Source organism: Podarcis muralis, chromosome 8 (genome assembly GCF_964188315.1).
Source record: "Podarcis muralis chromosome 8, rPodMur119.hap1.1, whole genome shotgun sequence".
Lineage (NCBI taxonomy): Eukaryota > Metazoa > Chordata > Lepidosauria > Squamata > Lacertidae > Podarcis > Podarcis muralis.
In genome coordinates, this window is record NC_135662.1 from 48,576,040 (window position 1) to 48,595,113 (window position 19,074).

At 39.4% G+C, this 19,074-nt stretch overlaps 1 protein-coding gene across 1 annotated transcript; it reads left to right on the forward strand.

Annotated features, from left to right (window-relative positions):
- The first annotated feature begins 1,076 nt into the window (after positions 1–1,076).
- Positions 1,077–18,796, forward strand: RAB12 (RAB12, member RAS oncogene family). Its single transcript, XM_028737341.2, has 6 exons — positions 1,077–1,598; positions 5,877–5,937; positions 14,131–14,269; positions 15,208–15,297; positions 15,784–15,888; positions 16,550–18,796. Exons 1-6 carry the CDS (start codon positions 1,364–1,366, stop codon positions 16,661–16,663), a joined length of 744 nt encoding a protein of 247 aa, XP_028593174.1. The 5' UTR covers positions 1,077–1,363; the 3' UTR covers positions 16,664–18,796.
- The last annotated feature ends 278 nt before the right edge of the window (positions 18,797–19,074 follow it).

The window sequence follows — 19,074 nt, forward strand, 5'->3', positions numbered from 1 at the left end:
TGCCCTTTTTTCTCTCCTTCCTTCTTCACACCACACCACAAGCCTCCTGTAAAACAATACTTTGTTCCTGTCACCTCACACGAAGTCACCTGAGCAACTTTTGTTTTGCAGACCTGAGCACCTTGTTTCGTAATGGCCTACATTCAACCAGCCCAGCCAAGCTAGTTTGCACAGGTTAAACCTAGGGATTTCCTATGGCGCATTTCGGGAGAACTGCTACAGCCTGCATTTTCCCCTTCAGTGTTATTAGCTAGAGTTTGACATTCATTGATTTATTGGGTTTGGTGGGGTCTCTCTCTCCCTCCCTCACTTCATAACAATATATGGGCCCACACTGCATAGGCTATAGTGGATCTTAGGCGTGATCACGGGTCACCCAAGGCATTTTGGCTCCTGAGGCAAAATGCCATGCTGCTGCCCCTGTGGGTGGTATCAGGTGGGGTGCCCGTGGGGGGCCACTCCAGTGGGGCTCTGCCACTTGAGGCTGCTGCCTCTGTGTGTGTGTGCCTAATGGGTGGGTTGGCCCTGGCTGTGCCTCTTAATGCAGCCCAAGCTCAAGTTGCTATTAGAAGTACAGGTAAGGGGATGCTTGAAAAGAAGGGGAGGTTATTTATTAGGGTTGCCACTCTTCTTTCTTAAGACTAAAAAAAACTTTTCATGAGTGAAAAAGACATCACCGATTAATATATATACTCAATTAACCTGATCTCTTGCATACGCGCAGCATGAGAGCAGGTGCCATGATAGAATCTCCCTTCTTTCCCACACAAAGCGAAAAGCCTGGTGTGAGAGGCCGGGGATGCTTTATCTAAAAAGGGGAGTGACCGCCTTAGTTGTCGTTCTTCTTGTTTTTGACAGGGCTCAGAAAAGATGTCCGAAAGGTCAGGAATTCAACAGGCGAAAACTGTGCCTTCGCTGTATCCCTGCGATAGCTGCTGCTGCGCCCATTAAATTTCATCCCGTGACGCCGCTGCGGGTGCAGCTCCTCCTCGCTGCGGCCTCGCGCGATGAGGGAGGCGCTCGGTCGGGGAGAGCGCGCCAGCCTCAGGGCCCGGCGGCGGCGGCAAAGGTCTTCCTCCTCCGACGCCGGTGGCCGGGCCGCTTTCCCGGACCTCAAGGTGACCGCGCCGAGTCCTCCCGCGCCGCAGAGGGCGCTGCCTCCCTCCGTGTGACTCGGGGCGTCTCTGGCTCGCAGCTTCTTGCTCGTCATCCGGGTGGCCGCGGCACAGACCGACTGGAGCCCCGCTTCTCCTCCTCCTCCGGCCGGGACAAGACGTAGCGGGTGAGGGCAGCCGGGCCTTGGGCCGGGCCCTGACTGAAGCAGCGGGCGGTGGGCAGCGGGGCTCGCGAGCCGCATGAGTGGATGGAGCCGGGCTCTGGGCTGCAGCGGCGGGGGCCGGGACTCGGCGGCGGGCTGGGCTCGGCCGGCGGCTCCCCTGCGCTCTCGGGGCCTCAGGGCCGCCGCAGGAAGCAGCCGCCGCGCCCGGCCGACTTCAAGCTGCAGGTGATCATCATCGGCTCGCGGGGCGTCGGCAAGACCAGCCTGATGGAGCGCTTCACGGACGACACTTTCTGCGAGGCCTGCAAGTCCACCGTAGGTACGGTGAGGCCCGTCGGCGGGGCCGAGGGGGAGGGCGAGGAGAAGGGGACTTCCAGGGGGAAGCGGGGGCGTCGTGGGGAGGGTGGAGTGGGGCGTTACAAATCTTATTTTAAAAATTAGGGTTGCTCTCTAAGCCTGGGGCTTGGGTTCCTTAACCCACCCCATTTTCTCACCCCGTTGGTTGTGAAGACGCCTCTTAAAACACCCGGGCCGCATCCATAACTTTGCGGTCCGTTTGAAAAACCTGTTTCCTTCGAAACTGCAAGCTGCGCTGTAGTAAGGTTGGGCTAGGAAATATAATGCTGCTATTGTTTGTTCAGGTGAAGCTCTCTCTCTCTTATCCTTTAGGGATGAAGTGCTCTCTCCTTTCCTCTCGGGGCGGGGAGTGAATAGCCTTTTCCTGCCCTTTACTGGGATGACAAAGATAAACTTGTATTATTAAAACTACCTCCAGTTATATTTGCCTGAGAAAGGGGTACATTAATTTAGTGTACTTGTGTGTAAAGTCTCAGGCACTGGGCACATTCTACTTGAGTTGCTGGTGTAAAGAGCCAGTTATCTTGCTAGAATGCTAAAGTGATGAGGGAGGAAGAAGTATCCCATCATCGGATTAATTTATTGCTAGTGGCTTCTCGGTTTGGGGAGTGCTTAATTATTAGAAAATGTTTATCTGTATTAACTCATGATATTGCTGTTTTGTTGATCTGATGTGAGAGTCTTTGTTTATTACCCAGGATCTGCCCCTGACCCAGGGTGATAGGGGAGACTCTTCCCTTTCATTTGAGATGAAAGTAACTCTGATTATACAGTGTTACCTCATCTCTCCAACACCTTCTTAGTGTGGTAAACAAAAGCTAAATATATGACAGTAATAGCAAGATGGTCTCCTTCAGTGGTAACTGCATTGCTATTAGTCCACAAACAATCCTTCAGTTAGTTAGTTCAGCTACTTTTTATGGAAACTCTTGATAGTTATTATTTCACAGAATTGGTCCCAGTATGAACACACCTATAAACCAGTGTTTCCCAAAGTGTAGTATCCCCAGGGGCAGCAGTCAGGGATGATGGGAGTGGTAGTCCAACAACATCTAGGAACCCAAGGTTGAGAGAGGCTGCTGTACACAGTACTGAGCTAGATAGAGAAATGGTCTGACCTTGTATAAGGCAGCTTCCTGGTCTACGCTAACAAGCAGTGACTCTCCAGGGTTTCGGACAACAGACATTCCTAGCACTATCTGGATATATCAGGGATTAAACTTGGGACCTCCTGTGTGAAAAGCAAATGTTTTACTATTGAACTTGAGCTGTTCTCCTTGTGGAACATAAAATGTCTAATATGCTACAGCTGGACATCTAACAGTTATAAAGAAACAACTTAAAAGTAGTTTCTTGGCTGTTAAGATGGCTGGTACAATCTTTATTAAATCTTCTGCAATGCTACTTAAATCCACCTGCATCCTTTATTAAGATTTATTGACCTACAGTGCTACAATCTTGCAGCAGTTAAATCTCCTTGATTAGTGAGGCTATTCACTGTGTGAATGCTTATAGCAGGGAGGGGAACCTATGTCCCTCACTGTTGCTGCACTCCGGCTCCTATCAGTCCTAGCCAGCATAGCCAGCAAGAGCTTCAGGGCCACAAGTTCCCTACCCCTGGTTTATAGGGTTGTCCAGTGCCTTGAGTTCTAAAGAGCCCCTGGTATTCTACTAAACTTATGACATTAATTGGTATTCTCCTTATCATTGTGGTGCAATGTTTTAACAGGGATAAGCAGAGCTTTAAGTTCATTTTCTAGCTCCTGCATGTGCAAACAAATTAAATGCTAAATAGTTTCAGCTATAAGATACTGTTCTGTGCATATTACATTAATGTTAACGTATGGCACTCTGGTTCTAAAATTCCCTTATGGGAGTTTTCTCTGTTCATGTTGTCAACCAAAGGAATATCTCCATTTAATATAGGATTTGTTTGTAATTTAAACAACATTTAATTGCAATAAGATGTTGTAATTACTGGTTACTTACAATTCAGTTCTATGTATGTTTACTCCTTAGTAAGCCCTATTAGGTTCAATGGGAGTAATTTCTAGGTGAATACAGGATTGTAGTCTTAGTTTTTTATAGTAGTAACTTACTAGCCACAACATGTGTGCTAATTTTAGAAACTGGAAGCAAGGATTGCAGAAGTCAGTGCATGGTGACTGATAATCACAGAACAGGACATGGGACTTCTGGTTTGGGCTGTTAACCCAATTGTTTCTTAAAGTAAAAATGTGTAAGATATCCCCCAGAATCTGGAGTACAGCAATCACTCATTTCCTTTGTGCTCCTTGCTGGGTCATATGAAACCAGAAGTTTCAGGTATAAACCATGTTTCTGTAAAATTCTTATCGGATACATGTACATGGGTGTGTATTGTGGGGTAAACCAGTGTAGGTGTTCTCCAAAGCAGCCATACCATGTAGAGAATTTAGAAAACATTTATAATGATTTTACAGAAACTGAAAGTACAACATATACTTAAAAACAGGGATAACTACCACTATATCTTAATTTTACGACATTTCTGAGCCACCTTACCACAACACTCAAAATGGCTTATAGACAAAAAATACACTTGTTCTGCTGGCTTTATTCCATTTCAAACAACTAAAAATAGCAAGTGGCTCACAAAAAAAGCTAGCTAAACATTTATCCGAAACAAAAAGATCTTATAAAGAAGAGCGCCTCCTAACATCTTCAGGTGAAGCATTCCCTCTTCCTTGAAGTTTTGGGTGAGGTCAAAGACTATGCAGCAATTTTAATAACCAAGAAGTTAGCTGTTTACCAAGTCAGAACCCAGGGCCACACTGACTCTTGACAATTATTTCTGATAAGGGTTCATGTTCAGAATCTAGGTTGTATAGAAAAGAAACATACAATTGTTTCTGAATAAGCAGGCAACCAATTCTTTAAGGCACCTTGCTTTAAGTGTATTATATACATATTGCACCATGGAAAGGGCTGAACAGCCTTTATTCAAAATGGAGCCATCTGTGAGATTTAATAAAATGAAAAATGAACTAATGGGTAGAGCTAAGTTTAGTAGATGAGTGTTCCTTTGGTAATGAGAGAGATCAGCTGTCAAGCTGTAAACAGCTGAAATAGGATCGGAAGAATCAAAACAAGTAGGCGTTTTTGATGTCATTTTAAGATTGAAACTTTACTTCTGACTCTGGACTATAACCTTTTGCTCTGTGTTATATTTGAGATTGTGAGTGTGTTTGAGTTGTGAAGAATATAAGAGAGAAAATTAAAAAGAGGATTTGAAGGGTTTTTTTCAGGCTGCAGGAAAAATATTTCTAAGTCTCTAATTACACTGAAGTTAAATTTATGTGATAGATTTTATTCTAGTGTATATCGAAAAGCACTGAATTCTCTGAACCCATCAATAGTGGCATATATTTGAGTTGCTTAGCTGTACTGCGATATTATGAAACATAGGACAATCCGGAAGAAAATTGTATCCAGTTGCAAAGTGACGGGACCAAACTTACCCTCTTTTCTCTCTCCTTTCCCTACCACTTCCCAATTGAGTAGCTTGGGACATAAAATTTAATGAATCCCCCCCCCCCCAATGATATCAGTTTTAAATAACCTAATTTTCAAATGTAGTTTCTAAAATAAAAATGTTATGCAGGAGTAAATTTATTGTTTATTTATTAAATTTTTATACCACCCTTCATCTGAGGGTCACATGGTGGTTTACAGTATAAAAACAGAAAAGTCATTGTGCTACGTGCAATGAAATGTGTATAATGGAAGCTGATATACCTATATACATACATCACCAATTTCAGTGGCGTAGCAACCCCCTCCTGACGACCGGGGCAGAACTTTTTTTAATATTCCTTTAAGTAGAGGTTGGACAAGTTAAACTTCTCTAGCTATATCCCCACACTAGATAACAAGGCTGAAGCAAACAGAACTATTAAGATGCAATAACTGATGGGGATCCTTTTTTAAAAAAATAGAACTTCTGGTGGTTCCTAGAAAATAATTGAGTAATTAAAAAACAACAACCAACCTTTCCCCTTGTTGAAAATATTTTTGGTGGTAGCATGTGGAGTGCTTATAAGAAATATCTGTTCTTTGTCTCCCCCTTGCATCTTTAAGTGGTACAAGTCCACCTTCTTACGTTGCTTAAATATGAACAGGTACTAAATTAAACTAAATCATACCTGTGTTGCTTTTACTGCTTATTCCTCCTTTTTTGTTTACTGTATTTTATTTATAGGTGTTGATTTTAAAATCAAAACAGTAGAGCTAAGAGGAAAGAAAATTAGATTACAAATCTGGTAAGTAAAAATAACAACCAAAACCAGGAGAATGTTTTAAAGTTTTGTGTTCTAGCATGGTTTTAATATGCTTGTCTAATATGATTAACTGTTATAAGACGACTTAGCTTTAATATACCTACTGCTCCTTTCCCTTTCCCTCACAGAGCTATAGCAATAGGTATCAAATTCATAAGTTAATGTTTTTGGGGTGGAATCAAGTGATGTACCCTACAACTTTTATTTAAGCATTTTTATGTTGTTGTTCAGTTGATAAGGCTCCCAGAGCAGCTTATATAAGGTCAATGAGAGGAAGACAGTCTATTTTAATATTTTCAGTATGCATTTCTAACAAGAATCACCAGTGCGTTTTTGGCTGTTTCATTAAATAATTTCCTATACTTTTTATTAGCTTCACATACACCAGATTTTTGTCTTTCAGCATGTCAAATCATTATACAATCTTAAAATTGGCATGTTACTTTAAAAGTGCTTAGGGCTGGGGAAGTCCAGGACATTTGGAGATCGTGGTGCTTAAATATTTGATCCAGACATCACCAAAATTGAAATGAGGAAAATTAGGCTTTCTCTAAAGACCATTAGTGATACTAACGAAAAATATATGTATGAAAACAGGGTTATATATTGCTTTAAGATCCAGTGAATGAGGGATAATTGTTCAGAAGTAGTTTCTGTGCTATAAAAGTATACATAGTAGTGTGGTGCAAATTGCTGTTGTGATAAAATAAACCACCTATGCTTAACAGTCCTAATCCTGTAAGATAGCTAATGGCTTTATCCTAGTGTATTAATAATACTTCATGCGTTAGAGATAACTTACTAGATTTGCTAATAACTTGTAGTAGAAAAAATAGACTGTGGCTGTTCAGATGGCAACGCTGATCTAATCTGATAGTATTTAACTCTTGCATAGATGCAGTGAATTCAGTTTACTAACTCCTCTTGGCAGGTCACCATCAGCTCTGTTTGTCGCACCATGTGTTTGTCTTGCTTCCATCTGAGTTATTTGCTGTTGCATCTTTCGTATCATCTGTTACCTAATACTTGAAAGTTACTGGCATGACTTCATTCCTCATCTGTGTCCCCATCTGGAATCCTATGGCCACAGAATGGTACTTGAGCCAGCATGATGTTTAGCCAGGGCCTACTGAAGCCGATACGAGGTAATGTAGTATTTCAATGTGCCAATATCTTTGGGTGTGAAAATAATCATTACTGCAACCTCCTTAAATTCAGTGGTTTTTTTTTAAAAAATAAAAATCCTGAAAAGACACCTGAAATTCTGCCCTATGTAAAATAAGATCATCCTATTTATTTCAATGAGTGTTCGTCACATGTAACTATATACTTAGATGCCTAACAGGAGCCAGTTGTTCTGACATTGATTATTCTCCAGAAATTGAGATTAATTTTTTTTTATAAAAAAGTCAAAAGGATGTTACTTAACAGATTATCACTCCATGGAGATTGTGATGCATCAAAGATTTCCTACGTTTTAAGTAAGCAAAAATACTTATTAAAGACGTTATTCCTACCAAGGAGTACTTTGTGCACTCTTATGCACACAGAGCTTTTGCACACTATATTTGTTGAAGAAAGCAAATGAACACAGGTTGAATGTCTGTGCAATGGTCTGCTGCGTCCAGTGGAATGAATGGGGAAACTCTTAGAGTCAGAGTGTTTCACACCTATATAAATATATTGGATTGGTTATTTGTAAGATTTTTTGAGTCAAGATAAATCTAGAGTTCAATTTCTGATGAAAGGTTAAAGGAGTTGGGCATGTTTAGCCCAAAGAAGAGATTGCTAAGAAGTGACATGTTAGCCTTCTTCAAATATTTGAAGAGCTGTTACATAGATGATGGAGAAGAATTATTTTCTGTTGCTCCAGGGAGAAGGACCCTAGGACTTGAACCAGTTAGTTCAGATTAGGAGAAATGGATTTTTTTTTCAAATATTAGGAAGTACTTACTGACAATACAAACAGTTTGACAGTGAAACAGGCTGCCTTGGAAGATAGCAAACTCTGCTTTGTTAGACTTCTTCAACAGAGACTAAATACCCACGTTTCTGGGGTGCTATGGTAGTGAATTTCCTGCATAAGTAGAGGAATGACTTTTGAAATCCCTTTTAGATGTAAAATTCCTATAAATTACATTATTGACAATTAAAATGTTGCTTTATTGGCTACTATACAAATGTAGCATAACGTTTATTCATTTTACTCTAATTTTAATTTTTGTTTGATCTCAGCATCTTTCACCAACAAACATTTGCCACTATAATAATCTCATTATTTTACCCCCCCCCCCCGAAAAAAACCCCAGGGAGTCATTGACCTATTTTAAATTAGTTGTTAGCATTGCCTAGCTTTTCTAAGAACTTAAATCAGCTGTTAGGATCATGCAGAAGCTTTAAAAGAATCCATGCTGCCATGCTTATGTTCTCGTTGCTATAAAAACAAACATGGCACTTCTACATCTTGAATATGTCTCAAATTGTTTCAGTTTTGATTATCTAATTGAACACTACTTGAAAAAATGAACTTGTATTTTTCTCTTCAGCATTTGGGAAATTCACAAATTTTGAATATAAGGGCCACTTCAAAGATGACCTTTTCCCATGTCATTGGAACTTATATAGGAAATGTTGTGGAAAGTATATGTAGTATGAATTGTTGTGTGCAAGTTTGCTTTTGTGCATGCATTATCCATGTAGGAAAATAATCCATTTGAAGTGGCCCTGTGTCTATAGCTGGATGTCTAAAGTTTGGTGTTTCCTTTCCTGTTTCCCTTTATCACAAAATACTGATGCCACAAAGTCTAGAGTTAAAGTGTGTGTTCAAGTGTTTTCATTTACATTTTAAGCATGCCCACATATTTTTAAAGCTTTTTGTGAGATATTCATTTCCCATGTCATTCCTTCAGGGTATATCTAGGAGTTAGATGTTCTCTGCTAAGTGTACATCAAGACAATGTGTCATTTACATTGGGAATGGTAGTGTTGGCATGCATGTTTCCCATATTGACATCCTACAGTCCTGTTTTTCCTTCAATTTGAAGTGCTCAAGTGGAGTTCAGTGATTATTCCTTTTTGTACATGCAAATTGTAAAATATATATGAAAGTTTTAAGTGAAAAAATATTTCCAAAGATAAGTCTAAAATAAGAATGGTTGCCTTCTGAAAAGGTGCTCTTGAAGTTGCACAATCCTCCAGAACAGGGCTCAGTGTATACAAAGAATGAATAATCTCCATACTTAGGAACTGAACTTAAGGGTTGGTTTGCTTTGTCACCTTGTTAGAAGGTTGGGTCTTGAGGAGAAGACTTAGTTGCATATAACAGTCTCCTTCTTTCCATGTTCCTTATTGTGATGTGGACTAGAAAAGTGTTACCGTGCAATTTTTAAATTCGCTGTGTTTGCAAGCTGAAGTGATACTTGGCATACAATACAAGCAAAGTGTCCATGAAACTTTACTGGTAGCCCAATGGCCACACTAGATAAAACAATAAACATGTGAATGCATTTAACAAGTCTATTTTTAAACTTAGGGTTGTGGGTTCAAGCGTCATGTTGGGCAAAGATTCCTGCATTGCCAGAAATTTATTGCGAGGAATCTATTATTCTGCTGACAGGGTTCATTAGGTGAATCCTGCCCACAGTGTTGCTGAGCTTTGGTCATAAGGAGATATATTTGGCACAAGGGGGGAAGCCTTCAGCACTTTGAGCCCCTCTTAGAATGTGGAGAATAAATCAATTGTTATAGGCATGTCATGCCCATCTTGAAAGTTTTCTGAAGCTACAGTAGCAAAATTATTTTCCAGATATGCTGGGAAGAAGGAACCAAGGAAAGGCAGTGTTAAGTGTGGAAGCCGTACCAACCCTGGCTTATCTCATTTCATCACTCTGGCCCCACTTGGCCTTTCTATTTTATTTTTTTATGTTACGTCCAGGTATAAGAGCCCATCTATATATTATCTATCACCTGTAGGATCCCTGCCACAGAAATCTAAGATACAGAAACTGATATTAAGTGGTGTATAAACTATTAAAACAAATTCATAAAAAATAGTCTGCTTTCCTTATCCGTTTTATAGCCAAATAATTCCTTTAGTCATATTTTACATACCTCTATACACACACACACACACACACACACACACACACACACACACAGAGCTGGGTTTAGGCATGGGATGAACAGACCAACAGACATATTTAAAGAGCAAACATATATATATTAATTTATTTTTTTCATAATATAATAGGATTATTTGCCGCTTTAATATAAAATAGAGCTTTTATGTGCTTTGAAATGCTTATCAACTTGTCTTAATTATCTTACTTAATCTAAATAAATATGCAGTTGCCTTTAATGTTCACCTAAAGTCTTCCATCTGGTCAAGAATCTCTTTACCCCCCAGATACCTCATAGGCTTCACTGAGGACTTGGGCCAGGGCCAGGGCCTTGCTACTTTTAGGCAGCCTCTGCTAATGGACAGTGTGGCTTCAGCTCCTCTGGAGGAGTGATGCTGGAGTATGTCTCTTTTCCCTAAGACCTTCTCAGCTTTAGCCTTCAGCTCTGTGTCTTGGTTTCTTCTTAAATGGCCATGTGATGCCATAAGGATCTCCCAAGTTTCAGCACAGCTCTGGCTGCTTCCTCTGGCAGGGCAGATATTGCTCAGCACCATCGTCTCTTCATACTTGCTTTCAACCTCTTCTGAGTCTCTTCCTCAGTCCCTCTCAAAACAGTGCTGTGCTTGCCCTTCCATTCTGTTCTGTCAGAAACTGCTAATCAGTTACAAGGCTCTCTCTCTGCATCACATTGAACCAGTGCGTTCAATTGGAATATCTTCTAAATGACCTACCACAGCTTGACTTTCTAAATTTTAATGACCCTTATAAAAGCTGAGTTCTGCTAGTTGTCATGACAGAAAACATCACAAGACACATCATCACCTCTTTAGTACCAGCCTAGCTATTTCTTGGCAAGCTGCCATCTGAGATACACGCCCGCCCCCCCCAAAATCTCCTGAGCTCCAGTTAGAAGTTGCCAGCTTTTTCTCCTCATTCTGTTTGCTTACAAGCTGAACAGTTTTTTAACAGAACATTCTTATATTTAAAATTCTCCAAACTACGTTAATTTATTCTCGCTGTACCTCTGAGCCCTTTGTACTCAAAGCTACATCACATTGACCCTCTCCATGTCAGTTCATTCCAGTCATTCTCTGGTTCTGAGTGTGACAGAAATGGAAATGTTGTTGCATGAAAAAAATGAAGAACTGGATGTTAAATATAAGCTTTTGCTAAGAAAGAATAGTATTTGCTTTTTGCCTAGTGCAGTTTTTTTTCAGTTTGTGACCATCAGGTACTCTTAGAACTTCAAAGAATCAGAAAACATACTTCAGAATGCAGAAAGGAAACTTGTCACACGTAGGGCTGGAGATTGAATATGCAATTATCCCAAGTGCATTTTTTCTGAGGTTAGCAAGATTGGGTCTGTAAATCATTTAGATTATACTTTACATGTGAGAAACCATGGACTCCATACAGTCATTGTTCTGTTAATACTGACAAACTTGAAAGAAGATGCAGGGTTTCTTTCTTTTAAATGGCATAATTGCATTTGTTTAAATAAAGAACTTTAGGAGCAACTTTAATTCTGCCCTCTTAGTGGCAGTGACTAGGATTGCACGTCATGTTAAACCAAACCATGCTTAGTGTGAATGTGTGCCATCTGCCAGAGAGGAGATCCCAGCTGCTTTGCTCCTTCCTGATTGTTTTGCTTTTGTACTGAGCCAGTTTGGCTTAGCGTGTTATCCAAATCCAGGCTCATGGTTTGGCTCTCTCAGACAAGCTACCAGCCATAAACCATAAGACAAATCTTGGTTACAGCTTGGGGTTAGTCTGGAGAGATCTAAGCAATGAGTCTGGATTTGGGCAACATGCTAAGCTAATCTATGCAGCAGAACAACTGGGGGTCTCTTCTCTAGGAGCCTGCTCATCTATGTTAAACCATGGTTTGTCTTCATGTGACATGCAAACCAGACCAGTGCCGCTGTGGTAGACTTATCATTAACTTGTACTTTGTAGCAGACAGAAGGGCCATGGAGTCTTTTTCAGCTAGCTGCTTCTGACAAACTTAAAATTGTGTGGTGAACAGAAAGGCAGTTATTATTTCTTTCTCTGCATGTTGTTGATAATCAAAATTTTCTGTTCCCTAGGCAGTCTGTTGTACTACTTTTATATAAATAAACTTTTAGAAGCTCATCCCTAATAATAATAATGCAAACATTTCAAAAATTTTGAGCAGTGTTTGAATTATAAACCCATGAACCCAGTGAGACTTAATTGTGAAACAATGTTTGGGGTTGAGGTACAGTGGAACAGAAACATTTATTAGAATCATAGAATCTTAGAGTTGGAAGGGAGACAAGGGTCATCTGGTCCAACCCCCTGCCCTGCAGAAATCTCAGCTAAAGAGGTGGCCATCCAACCTCTGCTTAAATACTTCCAAGGAAGGAGAGTCCACCACCTCATGTGGGAGTCCATTCCACTGTTGAACAGCTCTTACTGTTAGAAAGTTTTTTCCAAATGTTTAGTCAGCATCTTCTTTCTTGTAACTTGAAGCCATTGACTCAAGTCCTACTTTCAAGAGCAGGAGAAAACAAGCATGCTCCCTCTTCCATGTGGCAGCTCTTAAGATATTTGAAGATGGCTATCATATCTCCTCTTCTCCAGGCTAAACATACCCAGCTCCTTCAAGCGATCCTCATAAGGCTTAGTTTCCAGACTCTTTGCTGCCTTCCTCTGCAGATGTTCTAGCTTGTCAACAACCTTCTTAAATTCAATGCATCTTTCTTCTTAATCATTGGTCTTATGAGCAAATGCAGCTGGTATGGTTGCTTCACTACCTTATACTGCCAAATGAAGGGATGTGGAAGTGATGTCACACTGGCTAATTTGCCCAGCTGGGAGCACCCTTTCTTTCTCCCCTCTCAGATGAGACAACTTGCCCCAACCATCAGAACTAAGAGAGTTTTACTCATCTTATGTTCCTGTAATGTTTAATCTCTTTTAACACAGCAATGTGTTTTATAAATAATGATTTAGGATCACATACTGTTGAAATTACTATGTTGTATGTGACTTGTCTGGCAGGCTCACAGTAAGTGTGGCTGTAGGATGTTGGGGTCTTGTCTTGGAAACTTAGTTTTGCCATACAGTGGTACCTCGGGTTAAGTACTTAATTCGTTCTGGAGGTCCGTTCTTAACCTGAAACTGTTCTTAACCTGAAGCACCACTTTAGCTAATGGGGCCTCCTGCTGCCGCCACGCCACCAGAGCACAATTTCTGTTCTCATCCTGAAGCAAAGTTCTTAACCCGAGGTACTATTTATGGGTTAGTGGAGTCTGTAACCTGAAACATATGTAACCTGAAGCGTATGTAACCCAAGGTACCACTGTATATTTATGAGCAGTCTTGACAGACATCATAGATATATCCATGTGCATTGAGTTTAGTTTTTAAGGCAAACAGTAAATGGCAGTAAATGACTTGATCCCATCCCAGTGATCATTACATTGTCCACATTCATGCATCATAGTAAACCATAGTTAATGGCTTACCATGAACACACAGGTAGCTCCCACTTTGCTCCTTCTCTAACACAAGTAGGAACAACAAACCAGAATCTATGGCTTAGCTTTCTGTCCAACATATGGATTGTGGTTTGTTGCACTCCATACAAGCCATGATGTTTAGCCAAGGTTTGTTCTTGTCTTATCAATCACAGTTTGTTTAAGCAAAGCAAGCCATGATCCTCTGTTTGGGGAATCACTAAGTATGGTTTACTTTGACATGTGAACAGAGCCATTGCATGCATAAATTATTTCACCCTTACAGTTGAATATACTTGCTAAAACTGTATGTGGTAAAAGTGGAAGTGCTGATAACTCTTTGCAGGTTTCATTTGGAGTTCTTTAATCCTACCAAGAGCTATTTTTCTTCCTTGTGAGTTCATCTACTTTTCTTAGACAAAACCTCATAAAACTGGTGGTGGTTCTTATTTGTTTGGTGGAGTAAGATACAGATTCAGTATATGGACTTCCTTATTTGCAATGTCGGAGTTTGTAATTGCAGTTTGTGAAGTTATAAAATTGTTATACCAATATTTGCTCCTACTGCTTCTCAGGGACACAGCAGGTCAGGAAAGATTCAACAGCATTACCTCAGCTTATTACAGAAGTGCCAAGGGTATTATATTGGTGTATGATATCACGAAGAAGGAGACATTTGATGATTTGCCAAAATGGATGAAAATGATTGACAAGGTAAGCTTCAATCTCTCAAAATAAGCAGTAGTGGTTTTGAAACTTACAGTAATAAAGTCAAATTGCATGGTGGCAGTACACTCCAAAGAATTCATTATAGTAGATCTATGGCCACTTTTCTAAACTCATGAGTGTTGGTTAATTGCAGTGTGGAGGCAGCTTTGTGGTCTCTTATTCGTTGCATCACCACATAGCTCATCAAGCCACCTCTGTGTTTCTGTGTGCTTTAGATCTAGACCTAAACACCAACTGGTAGCACAAAACTGAAAATGTTAGCTGTGGGTGTGAGAGAGGGGGTGGCGTCTTGAACAAGGGTTACCACTAAATCAGCAGCTGTCTTTTCTGCCTAATAATATATGAGAATTGAAACAAAAATGTTTGCCTCAACTGTGCATTTGCCGTATAGGATACTATATACACCTTTATGACCTGGCCTTTTGACACTTGAGGTTTATATTTTTAGCACCCACCCTATTGTTGTGACTAAATTGTTGTCAACTGTGTTTTATTTTATTTTAAATTGCTGTGACTGACCCTGAGACTTTATGGTGAATCCTGCCAAATTTTTGAGTTGAAATTGCTGTATTCAGATACTAGAAACAATGTAAACCATTATGGTCACAGTGCAACATAAGGATTATATTCATTTCTATCATTATTCAGCAGTAATGCAGTGTTTGTTACAGGAGGTTGCACAGTCCAACAGTTCTCAAATAATCAAGAAGTTACTAAATTGTACTGGTAGAGTGAAGCCTAAGCTAAGGGGGAAATGGTCAAGACTGCCTTAACAAGTAGCTTAACAGCCTAGAACTGTTATGAATGTATTGACTGAAGAACTTCATTTTGACCAATGTGAAATTTAAAATCAAAAGGCCTAAGCTAGTGGAAACATGCCATTTTATGCTTTGGTGTTTCTTCTTTCCACCCCCACCCCCAAGTATGCCTCAGAAGATGCTGAGCTACTACTGGTTGGAAATAAGTTAGACTGTGAAGTGGACAGAGAGATCAGTCGGCAACAGGGAGAAAAAGTAGGTGAAGGTGAAACAAAATTAACACACATTGATGAAAATAGAAAATTGCTTCTGTGGAAGTGTGAACGGTGCAGAACCTTAACATTACATACATTTTGATCTTAATTTTAATGTTGGGTAACTTCATGCCTTGGAACTGTTTTACTATAATCTTAATTCATTTTCTTTAAAAGTTCAGAAGCACCACCACCTCTCCTGACTTTTTGGGGATTGCAGTGAGGAGGAAAGCATGGGAAAAATGCCTTCTGTTAACTTCTTTATCTTTAAACTGGCTTATCTTCCTATTTATCATAAGATCCAAGTCAGAATATTTAAATTAATTCTCAAACTTATTTTGCATTTGTTCATTGTTGTTTAATTTCATCCTAATGTACTAGTAAATAAACTGGATCATTTAAATTATTATGGAACTAAATATACTTTTGATCAAATGAAATTTCCTTGAGCCAGACTAAAAAGTCATTTCTTAATTTTTCCCATCAGTTTGCACAGCAGATAACTGGGATGCGGTTTTGTGAAGCTAGTGCCAAGGATAATTTTAATGTGGATGAAATATTTCTGAAACTGGTTGATGACATTCTAAAAAAGGTAAAATGCTTCCATACTGTAAGTTAATGGGACTTAAAATGTTGACTGTTTAAAGTACTGTGTTAATGTTTCTTTGAATAAATTATATTTCTAGAGTGCACCTTTTGGGCTATTTGCCACAACCAGTTTTTCAGCAGAATACTTTGCATTGCTTTCATACGTATGGTACTTAATACTCCTTTAAATGGGAATTGGTATCAGTGTAACAGCTCCGTAATTCTTCTTGCTTCAATGAGGGAATGAGGTTGTATAGTTTGATTTTAGCTTGATGGGCTGTTTTGTTTCGTTGCTGTGAGGCCAGGAGTAAAGGACAGAATTTCATGCTACTGACCAATAAGCTCACCAAAATGTAGCAGGCACAATCCAGATAAAATCTGATGCTTTTAAGTTCCATCAGTAATGATAGTTTGTTAATAGGAAAAGTTGAAACTTGATTTAGCAGAGCTATATGTGTTAAAAATGAATGATGGAGCTTTATGGGTATTATTTGCCCTATTAAAGTAATTAACGATGAATATTATGCCAGGATCTGAATTTAGGTCACGTAATTCAGATTAGGTGGCAATGCTTATATTTCTAGGCTATACCATTGGACTGTGTTAGACTCTATAACATTCTGTGCAGGACATTGCTTACAACAGGATTTTTTCCCCATTTTAAGATGCCTTTGGATATTATAAGAAACGAATTGTCCAACAGTATCCTGTCCCTACAACCAGAGCCAGAAATTCCACCAGAACTGCCGCCTCCAAGACCTCATGTCCGTTGTTGCTGACCGGCTGCTTCATCCAGTGTTCAAATGATAAGTGGGAGGAGGGAAAGGTGGGGGGGGGCAGGAAGCACCTGTCTGACTCTGCACTTACAATCATGTGGCAGTTCCTTGTTGCACTTTGATTCAGAGTCAGAGCTATACACTAATTTGTAAATATGCAAGCCTGGGTAGGATTCAGCTGTAGCTGGTTAAGTATTGCCCTTCCCACAAGTGGTTTTTCACTCCTCTTTCCCAGTGCTATAAATATTGTACATTTGGCTGGGAAACGCAGCACTCCCAAACCTAGGATGTAAGAAATTAAATCCATACTTCACTTATTCTGAACATAAATGTTGTAATGGTCCCTTGATATAAACAGAATCTCTCCTAGTATATGGTGCTTTGCTAGCTTTTTCTAAGATAATTTTTAAATTTTTGACTTTCTAAAGCTTTCTTAAAAGGCATTGTTTCCCACTTACAAATTCAAAATAAAAGTGTTTACTGTAGCATTTTAAAATGACTGACAGCACAATCCTGTATATGATTGCTCAGAAGTGAGACCCACTGTGTTTAAGAGGGCTCACTCCCAGGTAAGTATGCCTAGGATTGTAGCCAGAGAATGAAATTTGCCAAGTATTGGTGCTATACACAAACCATTCATTTCAATGGGGCTTGTATATGTGGTTCTATGCAAGCATCATTAAAATGAATGGATCGTATAGCAGCAGGATTCAGTGCATTGAGCCCCGAACACACAATTGACATTTCTGGCAATTCTTTATTATTTATTATTTTTAATGCTAGGTCATTTGTGTGTATGTATGTGTGTGCGCGCGGAGGCACTATATTCTGTGCAGTTTATAAAGAATGAATTGCCAACTTGCACAGTTAGTTTCCTCAAATATAAATTAGCTAGCAATCGGGTTCTGTAAGATACAAAAAACAGAGATATATTTGAAACCTAAAATAGATATATATATAAGGCATTGCTGCTGTCCTAGACACATTCTTTTTTAAAATCATTTTTAGGACAAGACATTTCCTGTCTCATATATATGTATTTGTCTGAACAAATTGGGGAGACATCTTTGTTACAATATACTCTTTTCTAATAGGTGAGCTTATTCCCATCAAATATGCTGTACTAAAGGATTTTTTTTAGTCTGAATCAGTTTGTGAACCATATCTTTCTGGTATATCTTTTATTAAAACTGCACTGTATAGTTTAGCTGTGGTAAACCAGTAGCTACATATTGGAATAACTTGATGTGTCCTAAATGTTGTTGTGGTATTGAAAAGCATCGTCGTTCTAAACTAATGATGTGCCAATAAAATTTTGTATTTATGAATGACAATGGAACTGCATCTCTTATTAGAATGCCAAAAATCAAATGTTGGCCAAAAAGGACCATTTTAGGAGAATTTTTTTTAAAGTGACTTTCTAGTTTATAAAAACAGGACTGGATGTGTTGACTTTTAGCTTAATCCTAAGCATGTTTATTAGGAAGCAAAAGTTGCTTCCAGTAAATGATTAGGACTGTAGCCCCAGTCAAACTTGCATCCTATATTGCCAGTAAGACTTGCTTATTGAAAGTGTCTCAGCAGGCTGTAGCAAAACCTAGTGATGACTCATGGAACATAAAATAAGAGTTACTGGCTTTCAAACTCCAAATTGCCTCCTCTTTATTTTTCAGTGCCTGAGCCTCTGTTCTATATACTAAGCAATTAGTCTGACCAGCAGTGTGTTCCACTGGCTTTCCTGGCATTTTGACCTCAGGTTTCAGGGAGGAACTAAGAATGTTAAATAATTGGTTGCAGTTAAATATATGATATTTCTACTGATCTTGGTATACCTCTTTGGATCATTTTAGTTTCAACTAATAAAAGATGCACAATTGAAATGTATACTTATTTCTGCTACCACAACGTGCCTATACAAATGTCATTCTTCTCACACAAAATATCATAGAGTACTGGCTAGGCGAAGTTTGCCATTTTTGTAGCACTGGTAGGGCTTGTAATAATGCTGTGGGCAATAACAGTGGAAAGGAACCTATGGGACAGTAAGTTTAAACTTGACAAATATTTAGGTGATTTTCCTGTATTTAAAAGTCTGTTTTTTGCTTTCAGTTCTTGAATAAAAATGTAAGAAAACAAGTGTAGATAAATGCTTATATCTTATCAGGAACTTGTACATCCAAGCAAGGAGTTTGTTGATCTATTATTATTGGTTTTAGGTTACTTGAAATGACTTTGAAAGAACTTGAGGGGGGGGGGTGACCTGATTTCCACTGAAGTTACATTTTCTCCAATTATGTCAGTTTGTGTCTTCTGACAATCATTATAAAAAGTGACTTATGTGCAAGCCTGATCACACAGCCCTTTGTTTATACATAGAAATTTCCCTACAGCTTTAGATACTCAATGAATATTGC